Source organism: Beta vulgaris, chromosome 9 (assembly GCF_026745355.1).
Source record: "Beta vulgaris subsp. vulgaris cultivar EL10 chromosome 9, EL10.2, whole genome shotgun sequence".
Classification (NCBI taxonomy): Eukaryota; Viridiplantae; Streptophyta; class Magnoliopsida; order Caryophyllales; family Amaranthaceae; genus Beta; species Beta vulgaris.
The window spans coordinates 14,471,573-14,489,922 of NC_079210.1; the positions used below are offsets into that span (position 1 = coordinate 14,471,573).

The 18,350-nt window shown below is 35.8% G+C and overlaps 1 protein-coding gene across 2 annotated transcripts; it reads left to right on the forward strand.

Moving 5' to 3' along the window:
• The first annotated feature begins 4,915 nt into the window (after positions 1 to 4,915).
• On the forward strand, positions 4,916 to 17,019 carry LOC104883316 (pre-rRNA-processing protein TSR2). Of its 2 annotated transcripts, none has more exons than XM_048636184.2 (5): positions 4,916 to 5,198; positions 5,902 to 6,141; positions 6,584 to 6,672; positions 6,759 to 6,878; positions 16,691 to 17,019. In XM_048636184.2, the coding sequence occupies exons 2-5, from the start codon at positions 5,946 to 5,948 to the stop codon at positions 16,847 to 16,849; spliced, it is 564 nt and encodes a 187-aa protein (XP_048492141.1). In that variant the 5' UTR covers positions 4,916 to 5,198; positions 5,902 to 5,945; the 3' UTR covers positions 16,850 to 17,019. The 2 variants fall into 2 exon arrangements, with proteins under 2 accessions (XP_048492141.1, XP_010666114.2); XM_010667812.4 differs by lacking the exon at positions 4,916 to 5,198 and adding an exon at positions 5,320 to 5,525.
• Positions 17,020 to 18,350: the final 1,331 nt, after the last annotated feature.

The following is an 18,350-nucleotide window of genomic DNA, read 5'->3' on the forward strand; positions in this document are numbered from 1 at the left end:
GTAGTATGTGATTAGAGAAAGTGTGTGATTGTAATCTTTGCTTTTAGTAAACAACTAGTATTAAACCTGTGCGAAGTATTATATATCACTAGTTTGATCCCGTGCAAACAGTGGTGGAGACAGGGGTGGCTGGAGGGGGTAGCCGGCCCCACAAGGTGTATGTTATTCATGGATATGTAGTATATAATGGTAGAAAGTATGCATAAAAGTACTTGGTTGAGTTGGTTTTTATAGCAATACAGGGGATTAGACTTTGTAACCGGGGTTCAAAACTTTTTCATTGCAATTGGGATTTACATTTGTTGATTGTAGCCCCCTCATCTAACACTTTCTACCTCCGCCATTGCATGCAAATGCACGGGTAGATAATAAAATTATAATCTTCATTATTCATTTTGACATCAAAAATTTGTGTATGATTGATATTGGATTTTAATAATTCTTGATACTTGCGAAAAAATTGGATAAACGTCCAACCTAATTTTGATATTTTTATTATTTTTGGTTATGAATGAATTATATATGTATAATAAATATTGGATAAGTTCCCGATGACTTTAAATATATTTTTAGTCTTTAACATTTTGAACGAAATCTAATATGATATTTTTTATTTTATTATTTTTGTTTTTATTTTGAATTTTTAAATTTAATTTATTAGTTTATTAAAAGTGTTAATTTTGAATATTAAAGTTTGGATAAGGATGAAACTATAGTCTAATATTTTTATTATTTTCGTTTTAAATTTGTATTTTTATTATTTTCGTTTTTATTTTGAATTGTTTAAATTTAAGGGATTTTTCCTCATATACCCCTGAGTTTTAGCTTGATAACCCATATACCCTCGTGTTTTTAGAAACAGCTCATGTACCCCTAACTTTAGAGAAAACAGCTCATGTACCCCTAACTTTAGAGAAAACAACCTATATACCCTTAATGAGGCAAAAAAACCGTTAAATCCGTAACACCGTTAGGATTTATCTCATAATTCCTTCTTTAACTCATAATCTCTTCTCTTTCCTCCAATAATCTTCTACCTTCATCCTTCTCTCTCCTTCCTTCTTACCTCCACCATAGAGGTGATCAAAAGCGGGCTTGGGCCGGGCTCGGGCCGGGCCAAGACTTTAAAAATATTCCCGCAGGCCTAGGAATGCATGTCCAAGCCCGTTATTACGGGCTTGACATCCAACCCTTACCCGCCTTAAATTACGGGCCGGGCTAGTCCGCGGGCTAACGGGCCTAATTTTCGTGATAAAACATAATTAGTAAAGTTTTCTAATTTAACCAATAAAATATATTGAATATATTTTTGTCATTACCGGTTACAATTATTTGATAAAAATAGCACAAAATAACTTGCTAAACTATGACAAATTGACAATAGCAAGTCCACACATTATATTGTACATTTGTACTCCATCATACATTGGTATTAGTTCCTTATATACTCGTAGGGACTATAAACAAGTAAATAAGTAATAGTTACTTATATACTTTTTCAAGTTTATAAAATTATACCTCTAGTTATCCTTCATAGTAATTAGTAACTAACAAGCTAAATAATGGGATTAGGTAGTTTCAATAGTTTTCACTTTACAAAAATAAATAAAAATAATTATATAAAATTTTAATATAAATGGGTCGGGCGGGCCGGCCCGGATAAAAATTTTCTTGTCCATCCCCGCCCGTTTATAATAACGGGCCGGGCTTAGCCCGCCAAAAATTTTGATTTTTTTGAAAATGGTTGTCCAAGCCGCCCGCTTTTTTAGCAGGCCGGGCCGGGCCGGGCGGGCTTGGCGGGCTGTCCCTCCCATGAACAACTCTACTCCACCACCACCAGTCCACCACCACTGCAATCTCAAACTCATCCTTCTCTCTCCTTCCTCCTTCCTACCTCCACCACAGCCTCCATTGCAATCTCAAACTCAACCAATATTAACACCAAAAAAAACCCAAAAAATCCCTCTCCCAATCTCCCCCATCACAATTAACATACTAAGAACCCCAATATTTCTTCCCTCCTGTGACCAAATCACTAAAATTTCCCTAAAATTGAAGCAGCTAAAGCCACACAAATTCAAAACCCACAAATTCTAACACAAAATCAAAAACCACGAATTCGAACACACAAATTTTTAGGCTTCGTGTATTCTTCGTCAAAATCACGACTTCTTCTAATTCAAGAATCATAAAATTCACAGTTGAATTTGGCTTTTGTTATCAAATTCAAGGACATAATTGTGAAATTTAATTGGGGAAAATTAATTTTTAAAAAATAATTGTGAAATTTGTTGAATTTCAGACTTTAGAGCTATCAATTATAAGCTTGCAACTTCCATGATAATTTGTGTTACAAGATGGTTTTGATAAAATTGCAACCTTCCATTGCTTTATATTCACTCACAGTGCATTACATACTACAATCTCCTTTAAATTTGATGTTTCCTTTTTCTTCTGTATCTGTGCATCATTCTGATTAGTGTGATAGCAGAAGTTCTGATGAATGCATACAGAGAAGTTGATTATTGCGTGTCACCTCCTCGACTGCTCATCCTTTTTCTGAATTCTTTCCCAGTTTTACCCTTCCTCACTCTTATTCTAATTGTAATGGTTGCCTCAAATGCAATCTCTACTAGTATGTTTCTCCTTTCAATCTTCATTTTTTCTGGGTTTTTTATTTTGAAGTTTTAACTGAATTTACAAGAAATTACAAGGGATGAGAGAGAAGGAATTTCAGTGGAATTGAAGTTTTAGATGAAGATAAGGTTGAATTCTTGAAGATGATGTTTTATTTGGGATAATTAAGGAGGTATTAGGAGGAAAGAGAATGACTTAGGGTTTAATGTGTTAGATTAGGGGTTAATTAGATGAAATAGTAACGGTGTTAGGTTTTCCATCCATAGTAAGGGCATTTGGGTTATTTTCTCTGAAGTGAGGGGTATATGAGCTGTTTCTAAAAACACGAGCCTATATGGGTTATTAGCCTAAAATTCAGGGGTATATGGGGAAAAATCCTTAAGTTTAATTTATAAAAAGGGTTGTGTTTGAATAATAAAAATTTGATAAGTATGAATGTATAAACCGATTTTTTTAAAAAATTGTATCTTATTTTTGTTTAAAAAAACTCCAAAAAAAAAAACGTGGCGCTGATACACTCCAAAATGTATTCTGTAGTTGCCAAAATTAAAAGTATAGTTGTCAAATTATTTTTCACATTTTTCCCAACATATGTTCCCACTTATGTCCTTTTGTAGCTGCCCCACTTGTTGTCCTTTTTTGAGGCAAATAAATTATTTCATTAATAACAAGCCATATGACATCTACAACAGAGATCAGAAACAACAAATACAATGAAAATTGAACCTTATAATAATCTTAATTCAATAGAACTATATTAGCTTGCAAGATCTGACATTGAAAAATATCTTCGTCTCATGAATCTTTGTCTTCTACAGCCTTCTAATTCCCAAATGATTTGAACAATATTTGATTCTTGATTTGAACAATAGGGGGCCTTGTGATCTCTGATAGTTCTTGATTTGAACAATATTTGATTCAAAAAATTTTACCAAATGATTTGATGTCTGATTCAACGCCACACAAAATTGTCATCAACAAAGTAGATCTTTCGACGACAACAAAAAGAAAACAAACTCTAATTCCCAAAAAAGGGAAACAAACCCAAATTCCCACAAAAGAGAAACGAAAAAACTAATTCTCACCAAAGGGAAACTAAACCTGAATCCCACAATAGGGGAACTCTCAATTATTCAATAAAAGTAATAGACAAAAAAAGTATAAAGTAAAGGGGAAACTGGGGGCTTACTATGGAGTATTTCATCCATGGTAGGATTGGTAGCCCATTTTTGTACTCCGTAGTTTTTATTGTTTTTGGTTCGGAAGGGAGAAAGCCACGAGAGAGAAAAAGGAGAGATTTTTTTTCTATTATTATACACTTGTTGTCCTTTGATTGGCTTGAGTTTAGTTTTTTTTTTTGCTTTTGAAAATAAAAAATGTGAAAGGACAAAAATGCCCTAGCTATTTCCAAATAGCTGCTATTGATTTTTTACTTCCTCCTCTTCTAACTAAGGGTGAGCGGGATCGGGAACCCGATATATTTTGAGAAAACCGGACCCGGATCGATCTGGTTTCAAAATCTGGAACAAGAATCGGAACGAGTTGAACCGGTTCCCAGATTTTAGGACCCAGTCCAGAACCGTTGGGACCGGTTCCGCGATCGGGTACCCAGTTCATATAATTTGTTTTTGCAAATTAATTTTGAGCTTGTAAAAAGTAATCTTTAATAATCCCTTCAGCTTGAAACATACTTGCAATCTATTGGTGATAAAATCCACAAAGAAGGAAATAATTTTTGAGCTTGTAAAAAATAATCTTTAAAGGCCCATAAATCATTTTGTTTGCATCCTTAATAGTTCAGCAAATTAAAGAAGGAAATGGATTTTAATGTGAAGAAAAAGAGGAGAATTACCTCATATAACAGCTCCAAATACCGGGTACCAGATCCAGAACCAACCGGGTACTCAGAACCGATATCGCTCCCACCGGGTGCCGGATCCCAAATTTTTATTACTACGAACCATAACCAGTTATGACCGGATCCCCATTTTTAGACCCTGAACCACAATTACACCGGGTCCGAAACCGATGGATCTAGACCGGTTGAGGGTACCCGGATGCGTTGCTGACCGCTACTTCTAACCTCACTCAAATTATCTTCCATTCTCACTCGAAAATTTTCTTCTAACATCACAAAATCATTATGTCCAATTTTTGGCGCAACTTTATAATATTAGGTCAAAAAAACAAAAATAAGTGATGTTATTGTAGCTATAGCGGATTTACGTAGGGTCACGTGTGGTCACGTGACCAACTATTATTTTTTTTTTTAAAAAAAAAAATTCATTTGAAACACGAGAGAAAAAAACCCCAGATCCTTCGTCCCTTCCTCTTTCTCTCTCTTTCTCCTTCGCGAGGAAAAAACCTAAATCCTAATACCTAACAGCCGCAACTAGCAAGCCGCGCCGTCGCCGGAGTCCTTTCGCTTTACCGGTGAGTTTTCCGACGCACACGCACAGTAGCAGCGCCGCGACAAAAACCCTAACTAGTACACTGTAGTAGCAGCGCCGCGAGAATCAGAAAAACACGCACAGTAGCACTGTAGCAGCGCCGGACCGCCGGTGAGTTTTCCATGTTTAATTTGAAGTGTCACATAATCACCTTCTATTTTTTTTCTCCCCTTTTCCTGTAGATTACTGTCATCTTTTCCTTCTTTTTTGGTGTGAGTAGGCGGGCGGGTGGGTATGCGGTATGCCTGTCTCCTTCTAAAACTTGACTATTGTAGCTATACTTCGTATTTGATTACTCAAATATTTGACCATTCGAAATCCCTTTCTCTCCCTATATCACTCTGTTATCACTGTCGTGTTGCGCTGTTGCTATTGTTGCTGCTGTTGTTGTGTGGATGCTGCTCTTAATATCATTGTTAGGGTTTCGGTTTTCCTAAGGTATTATTCTTCTCTCTCCTCTTCGTCCCCCAATTTTAATTTTGTGTTGAATTCTTTATCTATTCTTAATTTTGTTCCATTTTTCAGTTTTGTTTCAATTATTTTGCTAATTTTGCTTGATTTTTGTCTGAATTTTGTTGGAATGTTGAGTTTTGTGGGATAATAGTCTTAATACTAATCCATGCATGTTTAACCTAGGAATTGAGATGGGTTTGTTAGATATTACAATTCATTTTATAAGTGTTATTGGTCATGCCATGTGATTGTTCATTTTTATTGTGTGTTTGATCATCAAATTTTGATGTCAACTGCATTGGTTCTGCTTGTTTATTGGAATTTGTTTGTTATTAATAAGTATGTTTTGGCGGTATCGCAGTGTGTCATCCTCGAGCACTGATAATTGCCAATTTTTAGCTGAGAATGGCGGATTCAAAGAGATCAAAGCTAACAGGAGAAGCCCTTGAGCAATTACAACAAGGGGTATCGCTTGTATTCTCACGTTGGTATATGCTTCGAATGTTGGTGGATCATGAGTGGGGAGATAGTTGTTCACGAGATATAGAAGCCTCTTTGTTCGCTTCTGTTGTCAATTTCTTTTGCCACCCCAAGAGCAATGGTAGAAAAGTTGTCTCTAACATAAAAACTATGGTTTTATTTTCATTTTATGTCTGATGGTGCCATCAAGGTCTTACAACCTTAGTTGTTAGGCTCACGTTTTTGTAGCTACAAATGAAGTATCTGCGTGGAACATGAGCAATGGATTTTTAGGGTCTAGTAACATACAAGTAGATTCCAACTAATTTGATAATTTGATACTTTTGGAAATAATTCTCCTATCTCTCTTTTGTAAAAAATACACAGTCCACAATTCCAAGAGTAACGCATCTAAAAAACGGAGGAAGCAAGTAAATTGTCTCGAACAACATTTCTTAAAACATAACAAAGTCATCTTCAGACACTAGGTCTTGTTTTTTAAAAGCTTTAATAGGATGTACTTATTCTTTCTTGTATAGTATACCATGGTGTCATTCTAATTCACATACACTTCTCCTTCTCAGAACCTCTATACATTGACGAGTTAGAAGATTTGCTGCTTGTTGCCATGGATAAGTTAGGACTAAATGATCCTTCCGAGGAAGTAGAGCAGGTTAATTCTCTTCTCAATTCAATTATGCAGAATTCTTCTTTGTTTTTTTCCCTAACCTATAACTATTCTTTACAATATTATTATAGGTGGCATTGAAATTAATGATTATGCATGAAGAATGCTTAGAAGGTAATTACCAATCAATTCAAAAGCTTATGGAGACAACTCAGGCAAAGCCAGTTCCCCATGTTCCCCATGTGCTACAGGTAATGTTTTGTGGATGAAAAAAATGAATCAAAGCTTTAAATCACACTACTTTGTTAGCTACCACTAGTGGGAAAATAAAGAAGGACTGCTCTAAAAATAGCCTGTAGGGCTGCGCTTTTTGACAGCAGTCCTTTTAAGAGCAGCCCTTCACTTTTCAAATAGGGATGCGCTAGTAAAGCGCAGCCCTTCACAACGAAGGGTTGCGTTTTTTACTAAAAAGCGCAGCCCTTCAAGCTTAGAAGGGCTGCGCTTTTTAGTAAAAAACGCAGCCCTTTTTGACCCAAAAAAAAAATAATTTTTTTTTTTTTTGCATTTTTATATAGAAAAATATTACGAAAAACAACATAAAATATTAAACATCAAATACAAACACAATTCATTATCCACCATCACCATTTGCGCAAAAATTGACATAAACATCGAAATAAAACAGAAAAATACAACAAAAAAAAAAAGTAATAACTGCAGCAAAATATTCAACAAAATCACCAAAATGAAAAATATCCCAAAAAACTACAAAAGAATTACAAAAAATTACATAGTAACTACACAAAAAAATTGAATACAAACCAAAAAACAGAAATTAATATCCTGAAAAGAAAAACCGAAAAAAATTACATCACAATTACAAAAAAACAAAATCAGAAATGAAAAATGTAACAAAAAATAAACGAAAATGAAAAAAATGAAGAAAAAATCCTAAAATTATAGATCTGAAATTGTTACAACGAACGACCGAAAATAGAAAAAAAAAGAAACGAAAATAGAACAAAAATGAAAAAAGATGAACGAAAATGAACAAAAATGCAAAAAAAAACTCCTAAAATTATAGATCTGAAGACCAACTCGAACGGCGAACGGTTGTTGTTGGTGTGAGGACACGAACGGCGAGAACGGTTGTTGTTGTTGTGAGGACTCGTCGGGGTTGAGCGGCGAACGGTTGTTGTTGTTGTGAGGACTCGTCGGGGTTGATTGGCGAACGGCGAAAGGAAGGAGTATTCCGGCGAATGGTTGTGATTTCTTGTTGTTGTTGCTGTGGATCCGACGAAGGTTGAGAGAGAAGAGGGAGGGTGAGAGAGAGGTGCGTATGAGAGAGAAGAGAGAGAAGAGGGAGGGTCAGAGAGAGAGGGGGCGTGTGAGAGAGAACAGAGAGAGAGGGGGGCGTGTGAAGAGGGGCCTAATTATTTTAAAAAAAAAAGCCCATAGAAGGGCTGCGCTTTTAAAAAAAGCGCAGCCCTTCACAAAACAGGGCTGCGCTTTTCTATTAAAACGCAGTCCTACTATAATGAAGGGCTGCGTTTTATTTAAAAGCGCAACCCTACTGTATAGAAGGGTTGCCTAATAAAGAAAGCGCAACCCTTCCTTTTTTTTCCCTTAGTGTACATGAACCAAAATGTATGTTGCAATAATTAGCGAAGCTCATCCTCCTCAGTATCCTTTGTTTAATATACTTCATAAATCTTTCCTGTCATGTTATGATCAATATGTATTTCTTGTCTCCTCCTATAATCACCATCTTATAGTCTTCTAATAAAGCTTAAGAATACTAACTTTGGGATGCTTTGCAACCAACCAATTTACACTTATCTATGCTACAATAAAAAATGCATATATCATGTAAACAAACAAACCATTAGCGATACATATCGGATGTAAACCTACTATTCATAATGGATCATATAGCATGGCGAAAATTTGAGAAAGGTGTATCACTATACAGTGAAAGGTTCCATAGCACAAGCCATACCTTTTAATAGGATTGAATCCATAGTAACACTACTACACGCCACCAATTTAGCAGTGACACCAATATCGCTTTAAGATTGAATCTAAAATGCGACATTTATGCACAATTTACTTATAAACTAGATTGATAATCATGCGATACATGGATGTGATTAGTATTTTTTTTAAGAGAGAATTCAATTCATATTGATATATATACAAAAAGAATATTTTTTAAATATATTTTAAATGAAACCTATTTAAAGTAAAAAAAATAAATGTATGAATGGTAAATTTTCAATTCAAAGATTTTTGGGAAATTCTAAGCTATACCCATGAGGTTTGACACTTTCCAAGCTGTAACCAAGCTTTTTGAAAGTTCTCACTTGTACCCATGAAGTTCGGTCATTTAATAAGGTATACCCCTCTAATTTTTGAAGCTAACCAAGGTTAACTTCAAATATATAAAAAAGAAAAAGAAAATAAAAACCCACCCACCACCCTCCTCCCTTACAAACCGCCACTACACCACCGTCCCATCACCATGGCCACCGCACCACCAGTCCAGCGCCACCGCCACAACACCACCGCCACAACCACTACACCACCAGCCCTACTCCACCGCCACTCCACCACCTCCTTCGCAAAACCCCATGAATTATAACCTCTAAATCAATTCAAAACCCTAAATCAATTCCAAAATTAACTTAGGGCTTTGATTCGTTTATAGTTGAATTGCAAAACCCCTAAATCAATTTTATTTTTCGTTTGATTTTGGTTCGAAAATTCAAAACCCAAAGATTTGGGTTTTTTCTTTTGATTTCGTTTTGGGGTTTTTATTTGTAGGTTTGCTAAGTGGGTGGTTCGCAAGGGAGGTTTCACAAGGTGGTGGGAGGAATGGTGGTTGGCGACTGCCAGTTCGCGGGATGGTGGGAGGATCGAGTGAGGGTTCGAGGGGTAAGGGTTTCTGTACGCGAGGGTTCGAGAGTGGGCTATCGAGGGTGGGTGGTTGGCGAGGGTGGTCGGAGGTGGTGGATGGTACGTCGCGGGTGCTGGGTGGTGGCGTGCTGTTAGGCGGCAACATTTGTGATGATGGGTGGTGGTGGTTGTGGGAGGAGTAGGGTGGGGTGGTGGTTTTTTTTTTTTTTTTTTTTGTTTTAAGTTAACTAAGGTTAATTATTTAACCAGGGGAGGGCATAGCTTGATTAATGACCAAACTTCATGGATACAGCTGAGAACTTTTAAAAAGCTTGGTTACAGCTTGGAAAGTGCCAAACCTCATGGGTATAGCTTAGAATTTCCCAAGATTTTTTATTGATTGATAAAGTTTACACTATATAAAGTACTTGACTTAAAGATAATAATATACATACTCAATTGTGTTTAATACTCCCTTCGTTTTTTATTGGATGTTCCATACTAATATGACATGGTGTTTAAGAGTTGATTGAGTAGGATAAAATAGATGAGTAAATAAGGTAAAAAAGTTTAGTTAGGTAAAAGAGTAAATGTGTGAATGAAATTTTTCGGGAAAACATAATTTTGGGTGAATAGATTGGGTAAAGTAATGAAAGTTGAATTTAGAAAGGAGTAATTCATTAATGTTAGAGTAAATAAAGTAGGTAAAAAGTAAAAAAGTTATTTTTAGATTGGTTTGGAACAACCAATTGAAAACATTCCAAAATAGAAAGTGGAAGAACTAAAAAAAACGAAGGGAGTATAATACTAGTTTTTAGCCTAGCGTTGCGTGGGTGAATTTTATTTGTTTAATTGTCATGTCTATAATGTATTGCAAGTTGTGTTTATAATAAAACTTTCATTGTACTATCATGTTGTTCGCTACCAAACTAGGTTGCACAGAGACGGGTACAAGGACGTTAAACGACAAATCTAAAAATTCCCAGGTACGGGGACGGCTTTGGGGACGACAATTTATTTTTTATTTTTTTTAGAAAAGAAAAATTAATGTAACAAAATAAAATAACAATAGAAATAATTTAGTCCAATGCATGGTTCGAAATTGCGGTTTCGGTCGCAATTGCGGGAACGGTCACGGTGATACGGTAACGGTATTAATGCGTTCATCGCCGACCTTGTCGCGATTGTCCCTCACGAATTTATTTTTTTAGACTTTTTAGCTTGTATTAGTTGACCTTGTATGATAGTTTTGTAATGGGAAGTTGGGGTTGTAGAATGATAGATTGCAGGCACGTGGTTAATCCTTTTATTATATTCATATTAATATTAATTAAAAAAAGAAAAAGAAAAACAAGAAAAAGATGTGGGGTTTGCTTAAGAAATAAAGTGTAGTGCACGTGGTTAATTCTTTTACCAAAAATAATATTCCAGCTGTCCTCCACTCATACCAATATCTCACTCCTTGAAAATTTAAAACCTAATTTACTCATCTTCAGCGGACTCTTCGAGTGCTCAAAGCAGACTTTCATGAGTAGTAACGGCTTATACAGGCGAACATCTTTAATTTTTTTGGTCGAAAATACCCTTGGGGACGGCGTTGAGTCTCACGCGCGTCCCCGAGACGTCCCCCAAATGGTCAAATCGTACCCTAAAAGTCAACGCGTACCGGGGACGGCTGCCCCCAGCCGTCCCGGTACCCGTTTTGTACCGGGGACGGGAAAGCCGTCCCCGTGCAACCTAGCTACCAAATGAGTTTAAATTATTCATTTGCTATGAATTAATCCACATATTATGTGTAACCATGCCCTTTTCCGTTAAAACATGCCTTTTAAAATACCAAGTTATATACGACATTACCTCTATAACAAAAAACTTGCAACAAGCTTTAGAATAGGAGTGAACCAATACAACATTAAATAAATCCAACTTTATTGATCACAATCTCAATGATTCTATACATCCCTTTATAAATACCATGAGCTTCAAATAGACTACGACTTAATAAAGACACAGGGTCACACAATCACATTCTATTGTTCAATGTTCAAAGTTTAAAGTTTGAATCATCAATGAGTAATTCAGTGTTTAAAACCAATCACAACTAAAAGAAATAGATCAATCTAAAGAACTTCGCCATCATTGAACTTCATATCGATGCAAGACCAAGAGATCTCTAGTAAAGATACTTCTTGCCACCACCATAGCTAGCTGTTGTTGTGGCCCTTATTGCTAAAGCCATTGCTCTTGTTGTCATAGTTCATCCTTGTAACTTTCTCTTGTTTGTAGCGCTTAGTGTAGCCCCCTTTGTCACCAACCCTCACACTAGAGCTAGCCTTGTGCCTGATTTTGCCGTGCTGCAATAATCACTACCAAAGGAGTCACTTGGAAGTCAGACGCAAGTAGATTCCACTCCGCTTGTTATGTTTGTTTCTCATAGTGGTCATCTCATAGTTTCCGGTGCTTGAACCACTTTGCTTCATGGTCACTTCATTTTCTTTTGGTACACATCAGGAAGAGACACAATAGTTTGTTTAGTTAGTCCGTTATCAGTTGTGACCCAAATTATAATAAAACAAATTTGCTTAAAACTAACATTTAGGCATAGCACCTAAGTAAAATATGTAAAGGCTAACTTAATTTTGATATCCTCTTAGATCAAGGTTTGATGTAGCTCATTGTTCTAAGATGAACTATCCAATAAAAGGATTATAAGTATATATGTCTAAAAGGAAGGTCATGCAAATATACTACTTCCTCCGTTTCTTGAAGGATACACCACTCTTGGTTTTTCGAAAATCGAGGCAAAATTTGGTAGAACTAATTAGGTGGGGAAAAGTTAAATGGTCCCCACAAAAAAAGAGAGTAAAGAGTATTGATGAGTATTTTAATTGAGTGTAAGTGGGAAAAGTTATGTGTTTACCACAAAAAAAGGAGAGATTAAAAAGAGATTTATGAGTATTTTAATGTGGTCCCCAATCCAAAAAAAGGAATAAAATCAAAGTGCTGCATCCTTTGTAAAATTTAATAATAAAGAAACTGGTTCATCCTTTAAGAAACAGAGGAAGTATTCATTAAGATAATTTGTCATATATTTGCCCAAGACCAATATTTATACTTTATGTGAGCCCATTGTGCTTGAAATGTCAATGTGATTCAAACCTAAAATCCTCTTATCACACTAATACTAATATACTATGTCAAAAGACTATCAATCAATCAATCAGAGCCTTATTCCCATAAGTGGGGTCGACTAACATGACTAACATGAACCAAGAGTGATTATTCCAGGAAGTCATCTGCATAAATTTTCCTCCTCCATTCCCTACGATAGATCTTCATTCTCTTGCAAATCCAACTGCTTCATATCCTTTTTAACTCCTTTCCGCCAAGTCATTTTTAGTCTCTCTCTACCTCGTTCAAAATCTCCCTGATCCCACTCTTCCACTCTTCATGTACACACTGGTCTACTTAACCATTCCTTATTTCGAAAAAGATGTACAAGATCAATGTTTTTACATAAAGATCAAAATTATGATCAATTCAATTTGTGGTCCTTGAACACAGACATCATGGTGTAATCAAACAATATTACTTAAATCTTGAAGGGAATGATGTGGGAAGATTTAATCCACTGCTCAACTTACTGAAATTGGGACTTAGGGTTTCATCAATAAGAGTGTAAATTACACATCAATAATTGTAGAATTAGCTAAGTTCATATGCATAAGAGGGAGCCCCAATTTTAGTAAAGTTTTTAACTATGAAGTTTGGCTGCATATAACAGAATACAAAAAGTTTGATGGCGGAGAAATTATGATATCTCAAATGCTCATAAGTCATAAACGAATAATTGAGAATGGCAACAACAAATCATAAACAACTAAAATGAACATTCAACCCAGAAAATCAGTAGTCATAGTGGTAATGACTTCTGCAAACATAAGCATACATGGTGCCTGATGAACCAAACATCAAGAGATTGAGATTATTTCAATGTTAGAACATTATCAACTAATTGAGATAATAAGGGCGTTTTTTAACACACACAAATAAAACTTCAACGTGAAAAATTGTTTGGGAGCAGGAGTATTGAAGTCTAGTAGTGTTTTTTTCCCCTCTAAGGGTTGCGCTGAACCTTCTGCTCATGACATAAGGGAATCAAGATCGTCTCCTGCTTGGTACCCTTCGCCTATACTAGGCTTGGATCTTCGACCCTAACCCGCTGGAAACTGTAGATGCGGTAAGGCTATGGTGGGTTAGTTTCTAAGGTGAGGCCGATAGGTGATTTTTTTGTATTTTAGGTTTAAATAATATCCTTGCTTATTGGTCTTCTAATTTTTCAGGCCATTTCAAGTTAATTTCGTGTTAGAAAATTTAACCCAAATCTATCTTGTTTAACTTTTAGGCCGTGTTCGAGTTGACAAATTGAACTTTTTATGTCAAAAACTTCAACCCTAACCAGATTTTTGTAGGTTGTATTCATGTGATGTCAGCTTTAGCAGGAATTGAGTTTTTTTTGTTTGAGACAATCAATCAACCAAAGCCTTAAATCACACTATTTCATTAGTTACACCAACCAATATGTATTATGCAATCATTAGCTAAGATCCTCCTCGATTTCCTTTGTTTTATACCTCCACTAAGTCCTTCCTGCCACATGATGGTTAGTATTTATCTTTTGTTTCCTCATAAAATCACCATTTATCACCATCTTGCGGTTGTCTTCTTACATGTTGAAACCGACATTAAAATTGGTTCTCAAATTCTTCTGACACAACTGAGGTCAGTACATAGCTAAAGGAAGTCTGTTTAGCTTGGTTATCTTACTCCATTTTGTCAAGCGAACCTCGTTTATACTACTAGAAAGATACTTCATTTGATGCACTATATTCACTAGCAGCTGCTGGAATTTTAGATCACACTCGAGAATCCATTAACTCTATTCCATACAAATCATTTTGCAAGGGGTTACTGAAGCAATTCATAAGATGAATGATATCCAATCATAAGAAAATTGAAACCATAGTAGACAATCGAAATATATGAGACCAAATCAGAGATGTAGAATACTCAGGGGATGATAAATAATTAAATGCTGGTTAAAGGTCTTCAGTTTTGATTGGTGTGCAGGCCAAACATGCAAAAGATTAGGTTATGATTTTTATTAAAAATGAATAAACAAAAGAGCTCGTGAGATTTTCAATTCTTCATTTTCAGAAGTTTGTGCAAAGTCAAACTTAATTTGTTGGAAAATTAAGAACAATCACTAGTGTAAGATAACAGGATAAAGCCAGATGTTGGAACGTCGCCTAGTAAATTGCCCAAATGAGTAACCCTTAATGCTAGAGTATGTTTAAAGAGTTCTCTATGCTCTATTTTACTATTTAATTATTTTTTTTCAAATCTTTGTAATTTATTTGTTGGGGGATTCCTAAATGAATAAGCTTGAGTTTTTATTAAACCTAAAAAGGTAAAAAGAGTTAATAAGAAACATTGACAGGCTTGTCGCGTACCTATCAAAAATACCCATTAATACTAACTATGCATCTAGTGGTAAGAATCCACGAAGAAGCAACAAGTATCGATTAATTGAGTACAAGCATCCAAACTAGTAAAAGATCCGTTGATTTGTGATTATATTAAGCTAAGACTAATAAGAACAATCAATTAAAGAGGATTAAACTATATGATTAAACAATCAACAGTATTTAGCAATAATTCGGCATCAACAATTCATAACAAGGCACAATCAAAACTGGGTCAAAGTTCTTTCGAATCGAATGAACCGTAGAACTACTCCTAACCGTATCTCTCGACCTAGGATAGTCTTGTTCTACCTATTGACGTAGATCTTGTGCTAAGTCTCAATCGCTAGATCTAGAGGCTCGTGACTAATCAAATTAAGCAATTAAGTCGGGCCCTATGAAATTGATTAACGTGAAGAACAATCTAATAAGAATTTGATTAATTGCCAAGTCAAGAATTGACTCAAACCAAATACATGGCAATCATATTGCTATAGATCCCCAATCGCCCTAGAAATTAAACTACTCAAGCATGATTGAAATAAACATAATAATAGCAATTGGGGAAAACATGATTAAAAGCATAAATAAAATAAAAGCAATAATAAAAGAGGATAAAAGAAGAATAATTACCAAAAGCACCAAAGGAATTGAAAAATGAATGCTTAACTTTATTGAATTGCAAATTGTATTGAAAAACTATAAAACTAGGGTTCTTGAGAGAAAACTAGAATTAAACTCTAAAAATTATTTGATGGAAATAAAAGATGATTACAAATTAGGAGATCTCTCTTTAAATACTGCTAAATTCCTCTAAGATAGATAAGCTTGCCGATTACAATTATATCCCTTAATTAAAAGCCAACTAAAAGTCGACTAAAAGATAGAAATCGGGCTCTGATCCAATCGGATCAGGTGTGATCCGATCGGATTGGTTCCACCCGGGACAGTTTCACTAGTCCGTCTTCCGAAGGCTAATCCGGAGCTCTGGTGGTCCAAATTAGGCATATGACCTATCAAATTGAAGCTCTCGAAGTCTAGTTTCCAATGCAGTTGGAATCGCACCAATCCGACATACGAAACATGACTTATGGCTAAAAGAGTGAGCATGTGTCAAAATCGATGCTCCGCAACGATCATTCCTTGTGTCGCTCCACTCCTAGCTCCTTGCTACTCCTCCTAAAGCTCCGTAGTGCTCGCAAATAAGTCCCAAAATCACTCCAAATCAATGGAAGCAACCTAAAACTCATTCAAACACTTAATGAACAACATTAGTAGCAAAGAGGGCTTCAAGAAGGCCAAAAACCATTCAATATAGCAAGAGAATGAGGGAAAAACCATATATCAATACAATACATCAAACATACATGCAAATGAAGCAATAGTATGTGGAAATATAGTGAGACCATGTTCTAAGTGTCTAGTTTCATATTGCTAAAACTTGTATCATGTCCTATGTTACGTGGACTCGGATAAAGTGTCAAATCAGACACGTGTGTCCCAGGCTCCAAGCATCGGACTAGCCCATTTTCTTGAAAAAGTAGTGTTTTTAGTTAAAATGAAGTGTCCAAGTGTCGGTGTCAGTGTCCGAGACGTGAGGTAAATGAAAGAGTCCAAGTAACATTGATCTTGTCATATTGCAGACTAGCATGAGTGCCAATGATCTGAAGAATGATGATGAAGAAAGTATGATGGTTGATTCACCAATAAATAATGAGGTTGCTTCAAAAGATATGGAGGTTGATGGATGGGTAACTGTTACCCGAAAGAAGAGCAAGGGTCAGAGACTCAGAGGGGAGTAGATTTAGTCCATGATGGGATGGTCGCTATGCTATGGTTATCGTATGGCACGTATGACGTTAACTTAATATATTGTTTTGTCTTTCTATAAATTGGTTAATTGGACTATGTAAAGTTTTTCGCTTTTCAAATGTCATCTTAGTGAAGCATTTATATACGATCTTTAGTTCAACTTTTGATTAGTGGTGAGAGCCACAACTTGCTCAAGCTAAAAGCAAGTGCTTGCAAAATTGAGAATTGATTCTCAATACATAGCAATTTTTTCTAACCAAGTTGGTTGGATTTGGCCATGTGTTGTGACTTCAGGCATTCTTAAATTTTTTAAGGGAAAACTTAAACTTGGTTCGTAACAAATGAATTGAGACCATGCCTGGATAGGGAGACTCGTCTTGTAAGGCTTGGACGAGGTTTGAGTTCAACACATAGTGGATGCACTCCCTAAAATAAAATGGTGTGAAATGACAGGCTTAGACATGATCCATTGACATCATGGTTTTGAAAAAAAAAAAAAAAACTCTCGAAGGGTGATAGCATATAGAAGTGCACATAAAGGCACGTAAGCACAGTAACATGTGGGTGTAACGAAAGTGCTTATAGTTCGCCATCTATACCATGTGGCCATGTGGGTGCCACAATTATTATAACGCTGTTGGTTTTGTTTGTCTTTGGGTGACTGAGAGAAAGACCTAAGTCAAGCACATCTATACCCAAGGGAGGTGTTTGTAGTCGAGCGTTCTCCGTTCACGAGAATCTCGAATGATAACTAGGTGAATGTCATGTTTTGTCTAGTCACCCCTGATAGTACCTGGACATAAAATATGTCCGTGTGAGGTGGGAAAGTCATGCCTAAGACATGCCATAAATAGATTTTAGCACGAACAAGAATAAGATTATATGTTACTAGTCTTAAAATTATTTTACCTAATTTGCCCGTTTACACTCTTAAATATCTTCCTTAAAAAGCGTGCAAAAACTAAAGTTGTCGTTAAAAAGAAACGGATGAAGTAGTTACTTTAGAGCTTTTTTAGTTTTCCATTCGATTTACTACTTATAACAACATTGCATTGTTTTAATTAGAATATGATTTCATGTGAAATGTATCTGATTAGGGCTATCTCTTGATTTCGAGCATAGTTTTGAACTTTAAAAAAGTGAATAACACTTGATAGGAATGCGTGTAGAAATAAGTCAATCAACCAACCAATCAAAGACTTAGAGTGTTATAATTAAGTGGGGCCGACAACATAAACCAAAAGTGATTATTTCAGATAATCATCCACACAAAAAATTCCTCTACCCCTACGACTGAGGACCTCATTCTCCTGCAAATCCATTGGTTTCATATATTATTTAACTACTCCTTCCAAACTCACGATTTTCCCTTAGCTTGTTATTGTCCGCAACATTAACTATTCTCTAAATAAGTTAGTTTTCGATTCTATCCCTTACAGAGTTTTCGCACACCCCCTCAAGATTTGCATCTTTGTCACCCTTACCTTCTAA

Coding starts and splice junctions, on each gene's coding strand:
- LOC104883316 (XM_048636184.2), top strand. CDS start 5,946: ATGGCGGATTCAAAGAGATCAAAGCTAACAGGAGAAGCCCTTGAGCAA. Junction 6,142..6,583: donor TTGCCACCCCAAGAGCAATG/GTAGAAAAGTTG, acceptor TCTCCTTCTCAG/AACCTCTATACATTGACGAG. Junction 6,879..16,690: donor ATGTTCCCCATGTGCTACAG/GTAATGTTTTGT, acceptor GTCATATTGCAG/ACTAGCATGAGTGCCAATGA.